Source organism: Budorcas taxicolor, chromosome 10 (assembly GCF_023091745.1).
Source record: "Budorcas taxicolor isolate Tak-1 chromosome 10, Takin1.1, whole genome shotgun sequence".
Lineage (NCBI taxonomy): Eukaryota > Metazoa > Chordata > Mammalia > Artiodactyla > Bovidae > Budorcas > Budorcas taxicolor.
The window spans coordinates 14417791-14439933 of NC_068919.1; the positions used below are offsets into that span (position 1 = coordinate 14417791).

The following is a 22143-nucleotide window of genomic DNA, read 5'->3' on the forward strand; positions in this document are numbered from 1 at the left end:
GTGAAGCCTGTGCGACACAGCTAGAGAGTAGGCCCCGCTTGCCGCAACTAGAGAAAGCCTACACAGCAATGAAGACCCAGAGCAGTCAAAAATATATAACTGCAATTTAAAATACAGTAATAACAACAGTGCAAAAAGTGTCCTGTGCAACCAAGTACCCTTCTTAAATTCACATTCAAATTAGGAATCCTTCCCTTCTCTCCATCTCTGTGCTGCTAGCCTTTGCAAATCCTGAGCACCTTTCATGGAACCTGTACCTTCTCTCTGAAAGAGGGCAGCGGGGGCAATAGAGAATACTCACCTGGAGCCAGAGGTGGCTGAGAGCTCCTGCGGTCTTGCTGTATGAGTGCAGAAGCCCCATCCCCTCTTCTGTTACATGAGGCACTTGTCTTAGATGGTCCAGATGGCCGCTTTCAATACTGACGCCCCTGCTTAGTTTCAAGTGATTGTCTTGCCCTTTTAGCCCTATGTCACCTTCCATTCCTCCATCTGGGGATATCAGAAGGCTCTGTAAAAGCAGAATCATCTAGGTAGGCCCCTTGGTTTCTCTTTTGAACAATACCAAGTAATGTCTGATGTGAAAGATTGAAAGTGATTAGCTGACAAGTTATTTTACTTAATTTATCACTGCAGATCTAGCAAAGAGGTTTCTGAAATAAAAGAAGTATTGGTGATTGATATTTAGAGCATTCTGATTTGTATTCTCTTTTCCTCCTTCCTCATCCTCCTAACACACATGCACACACACATACACACTTTTAGAATTTACTTGGGAAAGTTAACTCTCTGGAGCTTGGAGTAGCTTTAGTCATTGAGGGCAATATTAAATTGGATATGCCAGCAGCTTCCCCTGAGATATCCTGAATTTCTTTCAGTCAAATACTTCTTCTTTCAAATTTACACTTTCTTGATAGAAAAAAGAGAGAGAGCTGAGAGGCAAGGTCCATGCTTGATAGACAAGAATTTTTAGGAGGCATTGGTCAGACTGATGAAGGCCCTACAGTTACCTTGGAACCCGCCAAGGTCATGACTATCGCTGATGCACTCTGAGGGATAAATATGGATACTGGACAAAGAGTGACAAAGCTGTGCACTGGCACAGGTGTGGCTCAGGTTCCTCCTGGATGGGAATTGCTCTAGAGCTATTAGCTCCACAAAGGCTGGAAGCTAATGTGCATTGCCAGAAGTGCAATTAAAACAGAATGAATATCTGGAATTGTTTCAAAACCTAAAGGGTGTTTTTCTAATGTTTGCTTATCATCCACGAGGTCTACGCTTTCCTTTTCACGGCCCCAGAGTTGTTAGCTCTGAAAGATCTGTTCCATGTGGTTGATAAACTCTCTGAAACACTAACCAGTAATCTGTCACCTTGATGCGATGCATTGAACTACTCATTTCACAAATATGTTAGACAGAGAATCTTGTGCCCTGATTGCTGGCTTGTAACAGATATTCTACATACACACACTGCAAGGGTAAAATGTGGGGGGAACAAGGCGAACTAGCAATGGTTCCCCCAACTCCATTGTTTTCTGTCTTCAGTCTCGTGTTGAAAATCACCCCATAACAGAATCTGCGTTTGAACTGTGGTGTTGGAGAAGACTCTTGAGGGTCCCTTGGACTGCAAGGAGATCCAACCAGTCCATTCTGAAGGAGATCAACCCTAGGACTTCTTTGGAAGGAATGATGCTAAAGCTGAAGCTCCAGCACTTTGGACACTTCATGCGAAGAGTTGACTCATTGGAAAAGACTCTGATGCTGGGAGAGATTGGGGGCAGGAGGAGAAGGGGATGACCCAGGATGAGATGGCTGGATGGCATCATGGACTCGATGGACATGAGTCTGAGTGAACTCCGGGAGATGGTGATAGACAGGGAGGCCTGGCGTGCTGTGATTCATGGGGTCGCAAAGAGTCGGACACGACTGAGCGACTGAACTGAACTGAACTGAACAGAATCTGATAACTCAGCAAGTGACCTTACACAAGCCTCTTCACTCTAGGGGCCTCAGCTCCCCATTTGAAAAGCACGGGGAATAATCCTGTGCTCGCCCACCTCAGAGTGTTGGTGTCAGGACCAAAGGAGATAATGAATGTGAGCCTGCTGTAACAAGAAAAAGTATTTTATGAACACTATTCTGAGGATTCACATGAATTTGGGGGTTGTGTAGCATGGTTTTATATGTCTGTGGCTGTGGGAATCCGTGTGTACTTAAGTTTACTCTGAACAGAATAAACCCCAGTAGCTACAGATCTTCCCTCATCAGCATCTCCCCTTAAAGTTGTGATAATTATGTTTGAGCAGAACAGAAACTCTCTCCAAGCCGAGAACTTACATCTGACATCTCTTCAATGGAGCTAAGGCCATTCTTAGTATAATCCTTCTATTTCCTATCAGATGCTTTCAAAATACAGAAATAAATTGAACAGTTAATACCCCCACCCCATTATTCCTCTGAATATCTTTTAGAGAGTTCCTTGTGGCCCCAAGCTGCCTCCATGTCCCTAGCATCCCCTATCGAGTGTTACCCTCCCAGGGCCTTCAGCTGTGTGCTTCTCACAATGGGTCATGATTTCCGCAGCAGACTTTCCTCTAGGAAATTTACCCCTTTCCTGTACACAATACAGACACTGTGGATCAAGGTGGGATGGCTGGCTTTGTAAGCAGAGGCAGTGCAGGCAGCCTGACACCGTGTCCAGATGCCTCTCACAAGCCACAGCCTTATGAGTTAATTATTGGCCCTCACATAGCATGTTGCATCTGAAGTGATACTTTATAAATGTCACCTCATTTATCTTCCCATTGTTCCTCAGAGGCCGGGAATCTCATAAAATCCACCCAGGAAGAATTGGTTCTTAAGCAGTCATCCCCACCAGGTGGTTCCTGGGCAGCAAGGTGGGAGCCTGTTGCAAGGTCTCCCATTTTCCCGTATCCTATAAATTCAGCTGTTTGGGGCCAGGCCCCCGTGTTTATTGCAACCACACATATGGGGTATTCCCTGTGCTGAGCACCGGGAGCCTGACCACACCCCTCAGGAGCCCCCAGAAGCTGGAGAACATGAAGAAAGGACGGCCCCCCTTGATAGTAGAGAAGGCTTCCTGGAGGAGGAGTGACCGGAACTAACTCAGAGAGGGTGTGAAGGAGTTACCCAGAGGAGGGAGTGGAAGAAGGAAGGCAGAGGAAAGAGACTGCGCCAGGGCAGTTTGAGGCAAGGCTAGAAGACAGAGAGAAGACAGGCTGCTTTAGGAATCAGAGGTCAGGTCACAGAGGGCCTTTGTGTGTGGTACTGAGGAGATTTGACTCAAGTGGATAGGGATCTAGTTTTGAGATGTAGGCTTCCCTCATAGCTCAGTTGGTAAAGCTGCAATGCAGGAGACCCCGGTTCGATTCGTGGGTCAGGAAGATCCCCTGGAGAAGGGATAGGCTACCCACTCCAGTATTCTTGGGCTTCACTTGTGGCTCAGCTGGTAAAGAATCCGCCTGCAATGTGGGAGACCTGGGTTGGATCCCTGGGTTGGGAACATCCCCAGGTTGGGAAGATCCCCGAGAGAAGGGAAAGGCTACCCCCTCCAGTATACTGTCCTGGAGAATTCCATAGACTGTATAGCCCCATGGGGTCACAAACAATCGGACACCACTGAGCGACTTTCACTTTCACTTTTGAGACAGGTAGAAAAGCTTTCATCTATTCCTTCATTGTCTCACCTCCATCTCTAGTCTCCCCCCACCACAACACATAAACACTTTTTTCCTTAGTTAAGTTAGATCTGACATTCTCTAATTTTTTCCCTTAATTTTTTTTATTGTGGTAAAATACCCATAAAATAAAATTTACCATCTTAACCATTTTTAAGTCTGCAGTTCAATGGTATTAATTACATCCACAATGTTGTATAACCATCACCAGCACCCAGCTCCAGAACTCTTTTTTTGTCTTAAAAAACCAAACCTCCATACCCATTAAACACTAACTCCCCACTCCCTGTCCCCCGACAACCACCATCCCACTGACAGTCTCAGTGATTTCAACTCCTCTAAGTACCTGCCATTTCTTGCATGAATGAATGAATAAGTGAATTATTTCTCTTGGGCTGACTTGATGTGATAGCAGAGAGCAGATCACTGGGTAGATGATTCAACACCTTTAATCAGGGAAGGACAAAAAGTAAGTCTCCACTGTCCTGGTAGAGGGTCTGCCCTGCATGGGTTCCTTCCTTGACACTCAGTTTCATAAGCAGAGTGGGAACCCACAGCCGTGTTTCATTGTCCCACCTTTGGGGCACTTCATGAATTACAGACAATTGGTCTTTTTTGATAGAGGAGACTAGTTTTAACAGAGACAATTATAAAGTAAGAAGAAAGATGGGTTTGGACGACAATGCTCAAAGAAGGAAACGAGAGGCGGTCCAGGTTGTTGGAACTGCACGTTCTGTGTGCTTGCTTATGATTTAAATGCAGGGCCTTGGGGAGACGAGGTTATTAATGTACAGTAAAGGGCAGAGAGAACATCAGTTGTGCAGGATACAAAGTGCTTGGCTTTGACAGCAGTTTCCCTCCTGAGGCAGAGGCTCACTGTGTGAGCCGGCTTCCCCAGACCTTCTCAACGTCCCGGACTGTGCAGGAGGCATCCTGAATGGGGGTGAGCAGCAGCACTCTCCGTTCCTCGTGGCACTTTGGTTTTGCATGTCAAGCACTTACTAAACTGACTGATGAGAGTCTCCCACCAGGATTTTCTAGATATTTCAGACATTATTCAGGTTACTGGGACCTGCCCAAAGTGTAGGCTCAGATATTTGTCTTCCATTGTAGATTTTCAGAGGGCACTCAACCCAGAATGAGCCAGATGTTCCAAGGAGCTGAGGGGAGGGGGAAGGACAATCACTTTTTAATGGTGCAGAAATTGAAAATAAATGGCTATACAGATTATTTCTAAGATTCCTTCCCGCCCCACTCACCAAAGCTGATTCTTTCTGATTCTTCCAAATAACTGATGACCACTCACAGATTAGAAATTTCCCCAGCAACCCAGAAGAAGCCTGAGTTTTTCTTGTCAATGTCCCCCATTTTGAATATGAATTCTGCCTATCAGATGTTTGGTGCCTAAAGCTGCTCTTCTGACAGAAATGAAATCTGAAGAGGTGGCTTTTATCTAAAAAAACTTAGTTAGTCTAAGACTTTGCAAAAAAACAAAAAAATTGTCCTCACAAACCAAGTCTCTTTATGTCAGAAACCCTAGTTTTTCATTCATTAGAGGGTTTCCTACTGTTTTCCCCTTGGGGTGGGGGCCAACCTCACCTCACGTCTAGTCAGATGAGGCTGTGACCTACTGCGGATCATCAGGTGATTGAGAACCTCACCACTCCCCACCTCACTCTCCCAACCTGATCTCCCTCCGCACCTCTTTCTCCTGACCCAGCCTCTTGAAATCCCACCTCACTCTTCCAACCTGACCTCATGAAATCTCACCTCTATGGCATCAGCTGTGGTTTCAGGCTTTGATCCCACAGTTACGTGGAGGTCCCCCAACCAGGGGGAAAGGGCGCGGCTTAAAGAGATAAAGGTGACTGAGAAAGACTCTGCCAACTCCATGATCTCTCTCAGGGTCAGCTCTGTTACCATTATAAGATTAAAAAAAAATTTCCTTTTGTGTAAAATACTGTTTTGCGTTCTCTTACTTTCAGACTGTGTGTGTCTTTAGTTTTGAAGTGAGTCTCTAGGAAGCAGCATATATATGGGTTACTCTTTTAGTGTCTATGGGCTTCCCTGGTGACTCAAATGGTAAAGAATCCACCTGCAATGTGGGAGAGCTGGGTTTGATCCTTGGGTTGGGAAGGTTCTCTGGAGGAGGGCATGACAACACACTCCAGTATTCTTGCCAAGAGAATCCCCACAGACAGAGGAGCTTGGCAGGCTACAGTCCATGAGGTCGCAAAGAGTTGGACATGACTGAGTGAGGTGGGGAGGGAGGTTGCTGCTGCTGCTACTAAGTCGCTTCAGTCGTGTCCGACTCTGTACGACCCCATAGACGGCAGCTCACCAGGCTCCGCCGTCCCTGGGATTCTCCAGGCAAGAACACTGGAGTGGGTTGCCATTTCCTTCTCCAATGCATGAAAGTGAAAAGTGGAGTCGCTCAGTCATACCTGACTCTTAGCAAGCCCATGGACTGCAGCCCACCAGGCTCCTCCACCCGTGGGATTTTCCAGGCAAGAGTACTAGAGCGGGGTGCCATTGGACGTTGGGTCCTACTATATATTCAATATCCTGTGATAAATCATAATGGAAACAAATATAAAAAGATATAAAACCAAGTCACTTTGCCACATAGAAGAAATTAACACATAAATCAACTATACTTCAATAAAAAATTTTTAATAAAAAAAATTCCAGTCTGAAGAAACTAAAGGAGAAAGTAGTGAACCCTGCCTTTTACACAATGAGAAACTGAGGCCCAGAGTGAGGAGACACAGTGTCCAAGGACATGCCATTGGTCAGGCTGCTGTGGGTCTGAAACTGGGTTTACCTGACTCCCAGGCAGAAGGCTGCCTTTGAGACAACAGGCATGATTAGTGGCAATATTTTGGGGCCAAATCACTTTGAGGTATGAAAATTGAAATGGCTGGAAAAAATAGAGAAAATTTTCAAAATGGCTTTCTGACTCTGGGTAAACAGTAACCACATTTTTTTTGCCTGTTGGAGGCCTGGTTTTTAATCACTCCACAAGCAGTTTTCATTTCTGCAGTAAAATTGCTTGTGGTTCTATTTAATTTGTTTCTGCAGGAGCCAGCTTTGGTGAAGATCTCCGAGGAGCTGGCGGGCATTTTAGCACAGCACGCACAGCCAGTCAATGAGAAACGGTTCCCAACATGGAGGAAATTCCTGCAAACATTTCTCAGTCAAGGTAAATAAGACTGTAAAGCTTCTATTGAGGTTTGGTCTGCACAACCTTGCATTCTAGTTTTGGGTAAACCTGGGGCCAGTATGAATACCTAGAAACTCTTGCATTGGTTTAGAAAAGTGCTCCTCCAAACAGATTTTTCTTTGAAACTTTGCCTAAATATTTATCCTGCACTCAGCCTCTTAAGTAAACAGTAACTGAGCAGGCCAGGCATGCCATGCGTAGCTCGAGATTCTGACCATATTTTGGCACCACAGACTTCTCCTGAGAAGTAGGCTTTGGAATCAGACAACCTGAGTTTGGATCTCATCCTTGACCTTGAGCAAAGTTCTTAAACCCTTGGAGGCCCAGTTTCCTCACCTACTTACAGGGTTGTTGACAGGATTCAATGAAATACATATACGACAGTTTCTACCAGGGAGCCTGACTCAACATAAGTCTTCAGGAAATGTGAGTTTCTCCTTCCATTTTCTAGGAGAGAAGAAATGGTCTCACTTCCGGTTCTGAAGTTAGACCTTGTAAATAAGAACCCAGTATAGTCTTGGAGCCCAAAGTGATTTTGGAGCCCCATGGAGCAGATGGTGACTGCTTCCATGAAATGAAAAGACACTTACTCCTTGGAAGAAAAGCTATGACCAACCCAGACAGCATATTTAAAAAGCAGAGATATTACTTTACTAACAAAGTTCCATCTAGACAAAGCTATGGTTTTTCCACTAGTCATTTATGGATGTTGGACTATAAAGAAAGCTGAACACCAAAGAATTGATGCTTTTGAACTGTGGTGTTGGAGAAGACTCTTGAAAGTCCCTTGGACTGCAAGGAGATCCAACCAGTCCATCCTAAAGGAAATGAGTCCTGAATATTCATTAGAAGGACTGATGCTGAAGCTGAAACTCCAATACTTTGGCCACCTGATATGAAAAACCGACTCATTGGGAAAGACCCTGATGCTGGGAAAGATTGAAGGTGGGAAGAGAAGGGGTCAACAGAGGATGAGATGGTTGGATGGCATCACTGATACAATGGACATGAGTTTACGTAGTCTCCAGGAGTTGGTGATGGACAGGGGAGCCTGGGGTGCTGCAGTCCATGGGGTCACAAAGAATCAGACATTACTGAGTGACTGAACTGACTGATAGTCCTGGAGCAAAGCCCCCTGACTTCCCAGTAATCTGATGATGTTAGGAGGTCAGTGGATGAGGGAATGAACGGAGCAGTTGTGGAGGTCCTGTGGGAATGCCACAACACATTGCCCCTCACTCTTTAGGAGGTAACAGTATAAGGTGGATATTCTTATATGCTTACCACATGCATGATAAGAGAAGGCTAGGATACAGACCACAGAAGCTATCTTTCCACTCTATTCACCACTGTCAAATGATAACATGTAACATAAATATATAATAATATAATAATAGGGCTTCCCAGGTGACACTAGTGGTTAAGAACCTTTCTGCCAGTGCAGGAGATGTAAGAGACATGGGTTTGATCCCTGGGTTGGGAAGGTCCCCTGGAAGAGGGCACAGCAACCCACTCCAGTATTCTTGCCTGGAGAATCCCATGGACAGGGCAGCCTGGCAGGCGACAGTCCATAGAGTCGCACAGAGTAGGACACGACTGAAGCAACATAGCATGCATACATGCACATCATAATAGTATCCGATGATACGACCAGCAGCAGCAACAACCCAATGGCGAGAACAGCACAGTGGAAACAACATAATCAGCACAGTCTGTGCTTACCATGAGCTCCTCAAGGCATGTGAGGCAACTGAGTTCTTAGTTCCCTGACTAGGGATCAAACCCTTGCCCCCTGCAATGGAAGCATGGAGTCTTAACCACTAGACCACCAGGGAAGTCCTTAGGCTCTATTCTAAGCACACCTATATTAATTTCTTTAATCCTCCTAACAGCCCTGTGAGGTGGGTACCATTATCACCCTCACTTCACAGAGAAGGAAACTGAGGTACAAAAGATTAAGTAACTTCCTCGAATCACTCTGTGAATACTTAACAGAGCCAATAAAAGGCTACCGCTGTGCTACTCCAGACCAGAGACAATGGGTGTATTTACCAAGGAATACCTCTTAGCTCAGGGTATGAGGTCGTATAGAAAAAGAAAGATCTACTGGGCGTTGCAACACTGCAAGGCAGAGTGGGGTGGAAGGGCATAGTAAACACACTGTTAATGAAATATTTAGATCGGACGGCCCACAGTCTAACAAGAATGCTGAGAAAGGATTCTTCACTGGTGCGGGGAGAAGCAGAGGGCAGTTATACTGTACAATCTCTAGTGTCCTCTCAAATATAAACTTCTGTGACTCTACAAATTTCCACATAAACTCACTACCAGAAAAGTAAAACTAAGTCAACCCTGTGCATAAATGGGAGAAAATAAAGTAGGTAGGCACTTTATCTGACTTGACTTCCGTGACTCAGACGGTAAAAAATCTGCCTGCAGTGAGGGAGACCAGAGTTCGATCCCTGGGTTGAGAAGATCCCCTGGAGAAGGGAATGGCAACCCACTCCAGTATTCTTGCCTAGAGAATCCCATGGACAGAGGAACTTGACAGGCTACAGTCCATAGGAGTCTCAAAGAGTGAGACCTAACACTCTCTGAGCAACTAACACTTTCACAACAAAAAATGGTTAAGAATAAAGGATTTTTTCAAGTTATGAGGGGAAGACCCTGAAGATCTCAGATCCATACATGACAGGATGTTAGGAAGTTTCCAGATCTTCCAAGGTCAGTCTGCAAACGTTCCTCTAGCCTATTTATTTTCATGTGAGCTTTGTAGATTAGAAAGCGTTTCTATCTCACATGAGCTGTACAACCACAAGCTTAGGCTTTGTCTCAGCCTCCATCATTTCTATCCTATCTTCCTCTATTTCAGCTGTGTTGTAAGTGCAATACTTATTTATAGGAGGAAGAGCAAGCTTTATTGAGACACTTTGATAGACAAACAGGCTTAACGCTAGGAAGTGACTAGGACAAAATCACACAAATGCATGGTGAGTGGGAACGCAGTTAGAGCCCACAATTCTAGCATGTCTCCGAAATCTGGTTCTGGGGAGTCATGTGTTTTCAAACCTATTCCCGGCTCTGAGCCCAGAGCCTACATAAAATGATTACTGACTGAGCGAGGCTGCCCACCGAGATTTCCTGTCCCTAAGGCCACCATCTCCTGCCATCTTCCCTGTGGCCTGTTTCATTTCATTTTTACTCTCTGAAGTGAGCTTATAGTCACAAAATGTGCTATAGATTTGATTTCTACATTGTCAAAGCGTTATATCAAAGGCAATACATTTTTTAAAAGGGGGATTAATTACTTCAAAAGGAAAAAAATTAACACTGAAAAGACTGTGGTCCTAATACTGAGAAGACAATACAAATAAGCTGCTTTGAAGTAAAATAACCTTGTAACTATAAAGGACAAGTGTTTTCACTGGAGCATCATCTTTCAAAATGTAGGTGATAGTGAAAGCCACAAAGTTTTCTGAATCAGAGAGACTCAATAGGTTTTTTGTTTGTTTTCGTGCATTGTTATTATTGTTTTGTTACTTTCACCTTGCTAATCTCCAGCAACCAGTGTTTAGGTACAGCACACACTCGAAAACCTCATTTAAAGAAAAGCATATCTCAAACCAACCAAGAAGATGAATTAGCTTTCCTTCTGAAACTCAGTTTTCTTTAGGACCAGCTTCAACCACAGTTATAGACATTTAAGGAAAGAGCCTTTTATATAAAGTAATAGATAGCTGCATTTGAGACATTTTTAAATCTCAGGATTTAACCATATATGCTGTTCAAAGCCTGTGAGCATAGGTCACCTCCCAGCAAATTCCCAAAATACATGTCAAATTTATCTTAATACTGTTGGGCTCCAGAGGCTGCCTTGTCTAGGAACACTTTTAAATTATGTTATCTAATTCTTCATAAATAATGTTCAATTTTTTTTCTATAAAAGGGATATATACAGTAAGATTTACAGTCTAGGCCTAAAGACAGAAAATAGGGCCATGTCAATTTTGTGGGCAGGCTTCCCAGGTGGTAAAGAATCTGCCTGCCAATACAGGGGATGCGGGTTTCACCCCTGGGTTGGGAAGATCCCCTGGAGTAGGAAATAGCAGCCCCACTCCAGTATTCTTGCCTGGAGAATCCCATGGACAGAGGAGCCTGGCGGGCTCCAGTCCATGTGATTGCAGAGTCAATTTAGTTTAGCACCTAAACAACAAATTTGCCTCTGTGATTTTTGCTATTCAGAGCAGAAGGTGAAATAAGATAAATTATAAAGCTCCCATTATCAGCATGGAGCAAGCTTACCTGTTTCTCAAGAATGGCAGCATTTTCTGGCTCCATATTTTAAAACAAACCAGCTATATATAGAAGTCCTTTGGCTGACATAATGGTCAGTGTTCTCTTATGTCTGATAAAAGCCCTAACCTGTCAGAACTTGAAAAAGCAGTGAAGTTGAACAGGAAGCGCAGTGGTCCTCAAGGTACAAACTGTGGCCTGTGAGCAGTTAATTCCCCCTGAGGGATTTGCTATAGACCTCAGGTTCATCATTTAGAATGAATGGGCATAGGCTTGATATCTTCCTAGTGTCTTCCTAGTTAGGATCAAAACCACCACTCACTGAGTCCAACTACACACCAAGCATTGGACTAAATGCTGTAGGTCACAAAGATTCACAACAGTCTCGTGAGATAGGTCTTACTATGCTGATTTTAGAAATGACGGAAAGGAAATTTATAGAATTGAAGCTACTTGCCCAAAGTCTCACAAGACATGGCAGATGCAGGCTCTGAGCCTGAGTCCCTCTGCCAAAGCCTGGGTTTTTTGCTCTTGCTCTTAATAGGCACAGTCCACACGAGTGTGTCCTTTTACCCACTCCATGCTTTTCCCCCCAGGAGGCGTGATTGAAGCGTACCCACCTTCGGAGAGTATTACCAACGTGACGGTGGACATGCTGATAGAACCCAATGGAGAAATCAGGCTGCTGTCAACAGGGGACCAGTTTCATGCTGAAGGCCCATTCATCTGCTCCGGGACCACCATGCCTCAGACCTCAGTGGATCCCCAAGTTCTCAGTTCTTTGTGCCTTCAAATTGGAAAGGCTTGTAAAATGAAAAACGTGATTGGTCACTTTTCCATAGACCTGGTGACTTTTATTGATCCAAGCACCATGGAGCAGCAGGTGAGTCGACTTGATGCCATGTGAAATACTGAAATATGTAAAGACTCCAAAACCATCCATGCTCATCCAACAGGGACCATGAGGGAGCCTCCAAGATTCGCTGCTCTTCTGATGAGCTGATTGTATATGGTCCATGCTAGTGTGGGTGAGATCGTGCTTTATGGCTGTAAAGATGGGACCAGTGTTACCAAGCAACGGGTTCATTGCCCAATGGGCACAGAAGCCAATACTATGGCACAGCATTTGAGAAAAGATTTTATTTTGAGGTCAGCTGGCAGGAGACAGGAGGTATGGCTCACGTCTGCATCTTCCCTGATCTGGGGTTTAGTTGGTAAAAGTGTTGGTACACGGGGCAGGTTTTCACTGAAGGGCTTTGGGACTCAGCCATTTATGATGAGGTGTGGTGAAGGAGACTTTAACACCAGCTCTTCTGGGATGGCAGACCCGTCACTTCAGAAAGGGCTCCGGCAGTCAGGCTCCAGTCTTGTCCTGGTCCTTTGGTTCTGTGGAAGGAGAAACTTTGCTTTTGGGTGTTGTCTGAGGTCAAAATTTTCTCCTCTGTGCAGATTTTGGCTGTATGACTTGTGGTTTTGTTCTCTTGTCTCTGAAGAACAACTCAGTTTCTTGTTAGAAGCAGTATAGGTCCAGTTTCAGGCTAGTTCTGCCAATACCCCAGGGTCTCCTCATTCAGTACAGCTGGAGTTTAAATCGCTGCAACTTATCCTGATGGGGTCTGAGTGCTGCCCATTAATGCTCTGTCTGTATCTTATCATGAGACTATTCCATGACATTCAGGGAGGGAACCTTTCTAGAATCTGTTCTTAAACAGAGAGTCAATCACTAGCAAAGAGGTAAGAGTTCTTGTTTCTGTCCCCTTTCCTTATCAGTAGTTCATCAGCAACTTAGGTGGTCAATTTTTTCTTCTTAAAAATGTATTGGAAAATACGCATAAATATAAGAAGGCCTAAATACAAATATAATGAACCAAGACCACCTCCAGTCCTGTGTACTCCTTGTCAGTCCCCCTCACATGGCCCTTCCTCCTCCCAGAGGTATCCATCCTCTTGTAATTGGGACTTATATTCCTTCCTATATCTTTATGCTTTCTAGTGCACATAAATGTTACTCATCCAGGTTCATTTGCCTGACATGCCTCAAGCCAAAATGCTGAAATACTGATGTCTGCGGCAAAGAAAGGGTCTATCCACAAGGCAGTCAAGCAAGGAGAACGGAGAACAAGTCTCAAACCTGCCTCAAAGGGCTTGAGATGTTTATGGGATAAAGGACCAGAGTGGTCTTAGGCTTGGGAAGCATGGGGACAGGTGACTGGAAATGAGGAAAAGGTGAGGGAATCATTCTGCACAGGAGTAACTACCAAGCAACAGGCTTCTTCATGGGAACTGCTCAGCTGTGCCTGACTCTTTGTGAGCCCGTGGACTATAGCCCTCCAGGCTCCTCCATCCTTGGAATTTTTCAGGCAAAAATAGTGGAGTGAGTTGCCATCTCCTACCCCAGGGACTCTTCCAGACCCAGGAATCAAACTCGTATCTCTTGTGTCTCCTGCATTGGCAGGTGGACCCAGAGGGGGTGTGTTAAAATGGAGCACTTGTCATTATCCAAGGGTAAATTTTTATCCTCTGATGTCAAAAGGTCACCAAACTGACACTCAGGCTGCCCAGCTGGAGGGTCGGTGGTCCTACCCAGTGTTAACCAGCTCAGCCTGAATTAGACACAGCTGACTCCAAGTTTCTGAGAAACAGCTCAGGCAAACATACTGTTTAGGCCAAGTGCACTTGGAGGACACACACTCTTCTTTAAATAGCTACAACTAAAATGACCTTGATCAGTGAAGGCAGATTGCAGGTGTAATGGATTTATAGATTTAATATACAGCTTAATATTTCTTGTTTTTAAAATTTTTTATAGATCCTAACATCCTATGTATTCTACTACAACATGCTTTTACTTATTCAATATTTCATCCATGAAATATTGTGCATCTATACAGGTGTGCCTTTGATGTACTGTAATTCTAGATAACTTTTAACCTGTTTGTTTTGCCCCCTTTTCCTCCTGCCCCAGAAATTATAATGTTTAAATTCACTAAGACTACTTGCAAAATGTTCAGTTCCTCTTGCATTGGTGTCAGTGACCACAGCTCGGTCTAAAGGAGGGAATGGCCTCCTGCCTTCCCTCTCCTGATACCCTCTGCCCAGCCAACGTTGTAAATAAACTTCAGTTGTTTTATTAGTCTCAGTTTTACAATTCTCCATTTCAGTCAGATGATAATTTCAAAGCATTTTGTTTATGCTCGAGCAGTAGTTTTCAGTTTGTTTAATAATCATTTTCCATTTGCCTTCCTGAACCCTCTGCTGGTTCTGCATTCCTTTCTCAGGCCCACACATGGAGAGAGAAAAGGACAAATGGAAGGGTATGCGGGAATCAGCGCGGGATGGAGGGAGGACAGGAACAATACCCTCTGGAAAAGAGCTGGGTGACAAGGAATCAAGGGGAGAAGCAGGAGAGGATTTCCCCTCCCAATGTCTGTCATGAGAAACAAAGATCAAACCTATGATCCCTGGAGCAGTAGGGACGATGGAACTGTGGGGACAGTTGACTAATGGTTTGTATTCATTCAAGTTTGATGTAGAGAGAATTGCACCCATGGCAGTGAGACGTATCGTCCTCAAACACAGAGCTAGTGCTGTTCCAGGACTTACCGCCCTTCCCAGCTTCAGGGACAAAGGTCCCACCCTTCACAGGGCTGGCCCCATGTGCCTTAACATCCTTTGCTCACACCAGCTTCCCCTCTATTTCTCTCTTTTCCAACCCCTTACTCATCTTACTGCCTCCTGCCACAGAGCTTTTCTTTACACATGCCACCCCTCTGCCTGAAATGCTCTTGCCTCTTCTAGGTAACCTTCTCATCCATCATAGTTCAACTCAAGCCAGCTTTCTCAGGGAAGCCTCCCCCAAACTTCCTGACAAAGTCAAATTCCCCTGTTGTAGATTCGCATATCATCGTGTATCTCTCCTTTATACCACGTGCTTTTGTTACAGTTTACAGTTATTTACATGATTATATGATTAAAGCTGTTAGATATATTTTATCTCTTTTTGCTTGCTGCTTAGTTCTCAGCCTATCTCTGACCTGGCACGAAGCAGGTGTTCAGTAAATTATTTGTTGAATGAATGAAAAATAGAGGCGTTCTAGCAGATGTTGGATGGTGGTGGTAAGACTTTTAGAGAAGAGCTCAAAAATTAATTGATGGGTGGGATAAATAAATATTTATCCAAGATGGTCTGACCTTATCATACTAATACTTCACCTTGTCTCTTCCTGTTAATACTTTAGTGTACAGCCATTTGCATAACAATTTTCAATAGAATACTGGAAGAAGCTCTCAGTGAGCACACAGAAAGGAGTTTCTACACTGGCAAGGAATGTATGCTAACTCTCTGTATATAATAGATTATTTGAAAAATCACTGGTATCTACTCTTGCCATTTTGCAAGTGACATCAGTTTGGAAAACATTTTATTTTCTCTTCTAGCTCAGCTGCTTTTTGGTGCTAGTGAAGAGATTGGCATATTAGCAACCTGTCATTTTTTGCCAGTCTAACAGAGGGACTTGTTTTCTTTCTTGTTTTCTTCAGTATTTCTTTCATTATTAGTGAGGATGAACACCTTTACTATGTCTATTGGCTATTTATATATCTTGTCTTAATTGCCTTATCATTAAACTATAATACAAATGCTGATTTGTTGAAATTCTTTGTATATGAGAAATTGCTTCCAAATTGTATATGAGAATGGCTCAGATGGTAAAGAATCCGCCTACAGTGGGGGACTTGGGTTCAATCCCTGGGTTGAGAAGATCCCCTGGAGAAGGACATGGCAACCCACTTCAATATTCTTGCCTGGAGAATCCCCACGGACAGAGGAGCCCGGCAGGCTACAGTCCATGGGGTTGCAAAGAGTAGGACATGGCTGAGCGACTAAGCATAGCACAGCACACAAGAAACTGTTATTCTTTGACTTTTATACATGTTACAAATACCTTCTCCGGGTTGTCTCTTGTGGCTTTTTGCCAGTCATGTTTCTCCACCATAAAATCACCGTTTTTTTCTTTGTAATTGATTAGTAATATTTTGTGAAAAGGTATTCCAAGGAATATCTTATTCCTCACCAAACTGCCAGACAAAACTTAGTATCCATTGCCAACTTTCTCCTGGGCCACCCACCATGATCACAGTGGTAATTTTCTGTTTCAATCATTCTTTCTATATAGATTAGTTGGAAATTTTCTGCAAAGAAGAATTTTTCCTTTTCCATCTTTTATTTATGTATGTAAGCATGTATGTATTAATTTTTATACCAGTTTGAGCTTGTAAATTTCTAATCTCTTCAGTCAGTTGTATTTTGACACTTTCATTGTTTTGATGCCCCAGTTGTCCCAGATTTGTCTAGTAGGAGAGGCTTTAGAGTGGTTCTTTTGATGTGTCCTCATCGTTCTTTGAGTGTTGTCTTACTTTCTTACACAATGAGATGTTCCAGATTCATTTTACATTTTTTCTGACCCAGACTTAGAATCAGCCCAACAGCTCTGAGTCACCTTAGAGGAGGATGGTATTAAATTAAGGTCTGGGATGTTAGTGCTATCATTGCTACTGGAGCATCATTGCTCCTGGCCACTCTCAGTGGACAGAGCTAAGACATCTATGTATTATACATACACAATACACACACACATAAGCAAATATACATACACACATATACATACATGCATCCATGACCATTTCTGTATCTGTCTGGATATATGTTTTAAAACCATGGGATTCCTGCCAATATCTCTCATTGTAATCTGACACTTCAAGATTATTCTAGACTTCTGTTTTTCCGTACTTACAAATATCTTCTCCAACAGTAAGAAACCTGAGTCTTTTATCTTCAATATATTTACTTATTTCCTCAGTCAATTTGTTTATTGCCTCAATGTAACCAGTCTCCCAACTAACTCTGTTATCTTCTTCACCTACCACATCTGTAATTGGATAATGAACCTTGTCATTTGTGCTTTAAGTTTATTTGTAATGCTCTTCATCATACTAAAATTTCAAATAGTCAAATCTAACTCCCTATCTAAATTACTGTATAATAATAATTTCTAAATTATTATTGAGCTTATCATTTTCTATCATCTTTAGTTTTATCAGCTATAAAATGAGTTGATTAGCTTGACTTCTGAGTTCAAAAATTATTTATTTCAATAGTATTTTCATAGTGTCTTTGTATTAAAACTCTAGTAATAATAGTAAGAATCCACTTTTTAGAAAAATCATAAGAAAATTTTTTAAAACTTACATTAATATATATTAATCACATTGTTGAGATTAATATATACAACAATGTGATTAATATATATTAATGTAATCACATTGTTAAGGGAAGTAAAAAACTTCAAATAGATTAAATTCTAATAATAGAGTATTTGTTAAACAAATTATGATAGATGAAAAGAATCAAGTGCTAGGAAGACAGTAAAATTCAAAGTTTTGAAAAATATTTACAGGAAACTGTTTATAAACAGTGGAATGGTAAAATACAGATTATATAAGAATATATGTGGGACTTCCCAGGTGGTCCAGTGGCTAAGACTCTGCACTCCCAATGTAGGGTTCAGTTCAGTTCAGTTCAGTTGCTCAGTCGTGTCCAAGTCTTTGTGACCCCGTGAACCACAGCACGCCAGGCCTCCCTGTCCATCACCAACTCCCAGAGTTCACCCAGACTCATGCCCATTGAGTTGGTGATGCCATCCAGCCGTCTCATCCTCTCTCATCCCCTTCTCCTCCTGCCTTCAATCTTTCCCAGCATCAGGGTCTTTTCAAATGAGTCAGCTCTCCACATCAGGTGGCCAAACATCAGTCCTTCCAATCAGCTTCAATGTCAGTCCTTCCAGTGAACACCCAGGACTACCAGGTTTGATCACTGGTCAGGGAGCTAGATCCCATATGCTGCAACAAAAGATCCCACATGCAGCAACTAAAGACCTGGCACAGACAAAATAAAATTTAAAAAAAAAAAAAAAAAGGAAAATAGGGGTTTCCCTGGTGGCTCAGTGGTAAAGAATCCACCCACCAATGCAGGAGATACAAGTTCGATCCCTGGTCTAGGAAGATTCCACATGCCTTAGAGCAACTAAGCCCATGTGACATAGCTATTGAGCCTGTGCTTTAGAGTCCAGGAACTGCAGCTACTGAGCCCATGTGCCGCAACTACTGAAGCTCGGTGCCCTTGAACCTGTGCTCCACAACAGAAGAAGCCACTGCAGTAAGAAGCCTGTGCAGCGCATTGAAGAGCAGCCCCCGCTCGCTCCAACCAGAGAAAAGCCCCTGCAGCAACAGAGACCCGGTACAGCCGAAAATAAATACATTTAAAAAAAAATAGACAATAGATGTAATATGTAACAATTTTATTAAAAGAAAAAACATATATTAATATATGCAGAACAAGAAGAACCTAAAGAGATACACCGAGATGTTACAAGTCATTATTTCTGGATCAAAGAATTGAGGGTATGATAGGCAAAGTAATGACCTGACAAAGATGCTCATGTCCTAGTCCCTGAAAGTGGTGAAGATTACCACACGTGGTAACATGCACATGTATTAGTAATTAACTTAATAATCTTGAGATAGGAAGATTATCTTGGATTATGCAGGGGACAGTGTAATCACAAGGGTTTTGCTGGCTTTGAAAATGGAGGACGTGACCATGAGCCAAGGAATGCAGGTGGCCTGTAAAAGCCAGAAAAGGCAAGAAAACAAATACTCCTCTAGATCCTCCTGAGGGAAGAAGCCCCCCTGACACCATGACTTCAGCTCAGTGAGACTTCTCATTTTTGACCCTTTAAGTTGCTAAGTGTGCAGCAGTTTGTTACAGCAGCAATAGGGAACTGATACAGAGAGTTTTTTCTGTTTATGCTTTCTGCCTTTACATTCTCAAAAGTAAGCATGTATTTGTAGTCAGAAAAAAATATGTGTAATGATAATCATAAATAATGATAATTATAACATACATACATGATCTTACATCCACATAAGTCTTCAATCAAGATGGGAGGCAGAAAGCTGAAGTGACTGAATCCATCTCAGACTCTTGCTCTTTGGCCCCAGCCAGGCCTCCATAACATAACGTACCATGCTGTCCTGATAAGAGCAGAGCGGCCTGGGAGCCAAGGAAAGATGGATAAAATGACAGTGGTGCACCAAGGACAGGCCCACAGCTGAATCAGTCCAGATGAGAGTGGGAAATCCTATCCGGACTTGAGATGAGAATGTCCCATTCTAGGGTAGCAGAATGGAAGAAGAATTTGGGAAATGTAATGTTTAAATATTGTTAACATCATATAGAACACAGGGTCATTGGGAATAAAAGGAAAAGAGCCAATCCCTGGGAGATGGAGCTGGTAAGAGCATAGTACAAAACTACCTATGTCCACTTAGAGGACTTATGTCCAAGATTCCAGTACCCTAGGAATGGGGAGATTCCAGGATTTCAGAGACTCCATGCAGAATACATGGAGCTATAAGGTAGCCATTTGGGAGACCTGGCCTTTCCACATGCAGATGAGGAGAGGGATCCAACCCTTAAACGGAGAGCAGCAAAAGCTATTTCCATATCCCAATGGGCCCTGGACCCAGAGTCCTTGATGGGCAATGTCTACTGGTTTTCAGGAGGGACATGAAGCACCTACCAAAGACTTCAAATTGAAAAGACACCAACATGTTCATTGAACAAATGCCTTCCCAGGGTCTACTCAGTCCCTATGCTGGGTGCTGAGGGAACATGAAACGTGTTTCCTGTCATGAGAAAGTTCATTTCACATCCATCACCCAATTCCATTTCATACACAAGCACACAATTGTTTTATACTCTTACTGGTTCTTAGCCATAAACATTACCTCCATGAGATTTGTAAATCCTCTAGAAAGTGCACTCGTCTTGATGTCTTACACAATGATAGTTATATGATAGCCAGTTGATTAATGGACTTTCGGAACTTCTTGAACACCCAGATCTGCTGAACTTACTTGTATTGCACTTTTGGGAAATTCTAAAGGAAAGAATAAGTTGTTTATTGAGCATCTAGTATGTACAAGGAGAAGGCGATGGCACCCCACTCCAGTACTCTTGCCTGGAAAATCCCATGGACAGAGGAGCCTGGTAGGCTGCAGTCCATGGGGTCACAAAGAGTCAGACATGACTGAGTGACTTCACTTTCACTTTTCCCTTTCGTGCATTGGAGAAGGAAATGGCAACCCACTCCAGTGTTCTTGCCTGGAGAATCACAGGGATAGGGGAGCCTTGTGGGCTGCCATCTGTGGGGTCACATAGAGTCGGACACGACTGAAGCAACTTAGCAGCAGCAGCAGCAGCAACAGCAGTAGTATGTACAAGACATTATGGTAGGAGCAAGAGAGGCTGCAAAGATACAAAAGAAGTAGAAGTGCCTGCCCTTGGGGAGTAAGGGCAATCTAACTGGGGAGAAAGGCTTGAAAAATGAATTACAAGAAAAATCTTAGGTGACAACTACATAGAACAATAAAAGAGACCTAGAAAAGGCAATGCCAGTTTAACTGCCTTCTGTTTGGAGCAATCAAAAAATGTTTTTACAGAGTAGGTGAGGTTTGAGCTGAAAGACAATTAGGACTTGAAGGAGGGTTAGAAAGAGTATATTCCAAGTGGGAAAGATGCTCTGAAAGGTGGTGGTAGGAAGGCATAAAACACATATAGGGGAAAAAAAATGATCTAAGTCTTACAAACATCATGACTGACTTGCGTGTGTATGCTCAGTTGCTCAGTCATGTCCGACTCGGCGCTCCCATGGACTGTAGCCCACCAGGCTTCTCTGTCCATGGAATCTTCCAGCTAAGAATACTGGAGCAGGTTGCCATTTCCTGCTCCAGGTGAAAAGAGAAAGTGAAAGTCGCTCAGTTATGTCCGACTCTTTGAGAGTCCATGGAATAATCCATGCAATTCTCCAGGCCAGAATACTGGAGTGGGGATCTTTCCAACCCAAGGATCGAATCCACATCTCCTGTGTCTCCTGCGATGGCAGGCAGATTCCTTACCACCAGCGCAATATGCATTTATGTCATCACTCTCCATGGCTGCTGCTGCTGCTAAGTTGCTTCAGTCGTGTCCGACTCTGTGCGACGCCATAGACGGCAGCCCACCAGACTCCCCCACCCCTGGGATTCTCCAGGCAAGAACACTAGAGTGGGTTGCCATTTCCTCCTCCAATGCATGAAAGTGAAAAGTGAAAGTGAAGTTGCTCAGTTTTGACTGACTCTTAGTGATCCCATGGACTGCAGCCTACCAGGCTCCTCCGTCCATGGGATTTTCCAGGCAAGAGTACTGGAGTGGGGTGCCATTGCCTTCTCCACACTCACCATGGACCACAAGGGAATTCCTCTAAATATCACTCTCCAGTGCCTTTTATATGAACTTGCTAAGCAAATAGATTGACAAAGATGCTTTCTGTTGAAATCCCTAGGTTAAAAATGTCTGTTTTTAGGTTATTGTAAACTTTTGAACCCTGGAGAAGGAAATGGGAATCCACTCCAGTATTCTTGACTGGAGAATTCTATGGACAGAGGAGCCTGGTATGTTACAGTCCATGGAGTCACAAAGAGTCAGACACGACTGAGAAACTAACACACGTTTTGAAATAGCTATCACTGTTATGAGCATTGATAGTTTTTAACTTTTTAAAGAAAGGACATCTAATTTTGAAAAAAAAGCTTCAATGAAAACATTTGCAGACTCATAACAATGGCTCTTCTTAGACACATAAAGTAGCTACAGAAGGAAAAGAATTTTGTTGCAAATTATGAGGAAAGACAAACATGGAGAGCCTGATGTATGTCAGATTATACGTCATATCGTATCTCACGTGTTCTGAAAACTGTTTCTGAATTTCTAAATACAAATGTATCAGCCTAGAACAGGAAAAAGAGACAGCTGAAACTATTTTCATTATGAGG

General features: G+C 43.2%; 1 protein-coding gene across 1 annotated transcript in view; it reads left to right on the forward strand.

The window, feature by feature from the left end:
- IQCH (IQ motif containing H) overlaps positions 1 to 22143 on the forward strand; it is a 227253-nt gene that overhangs the window by 154064 nt on the left and 51046 nt on the right. Inside the window, exons 15-16 of the mRNA XM_052646857.1 lie at positions 6777 to 6897; positions 11808 to 12094. Coding sequence (XP_052502817.1) covers positions 6777 to 6897; positions 11808 to 12094 — 408 coding nt within the window. The remainder of the gene's footprint in view (positions 1 to 6776; positions 6898 to 11807; positions 12095 to 22143) is intronic.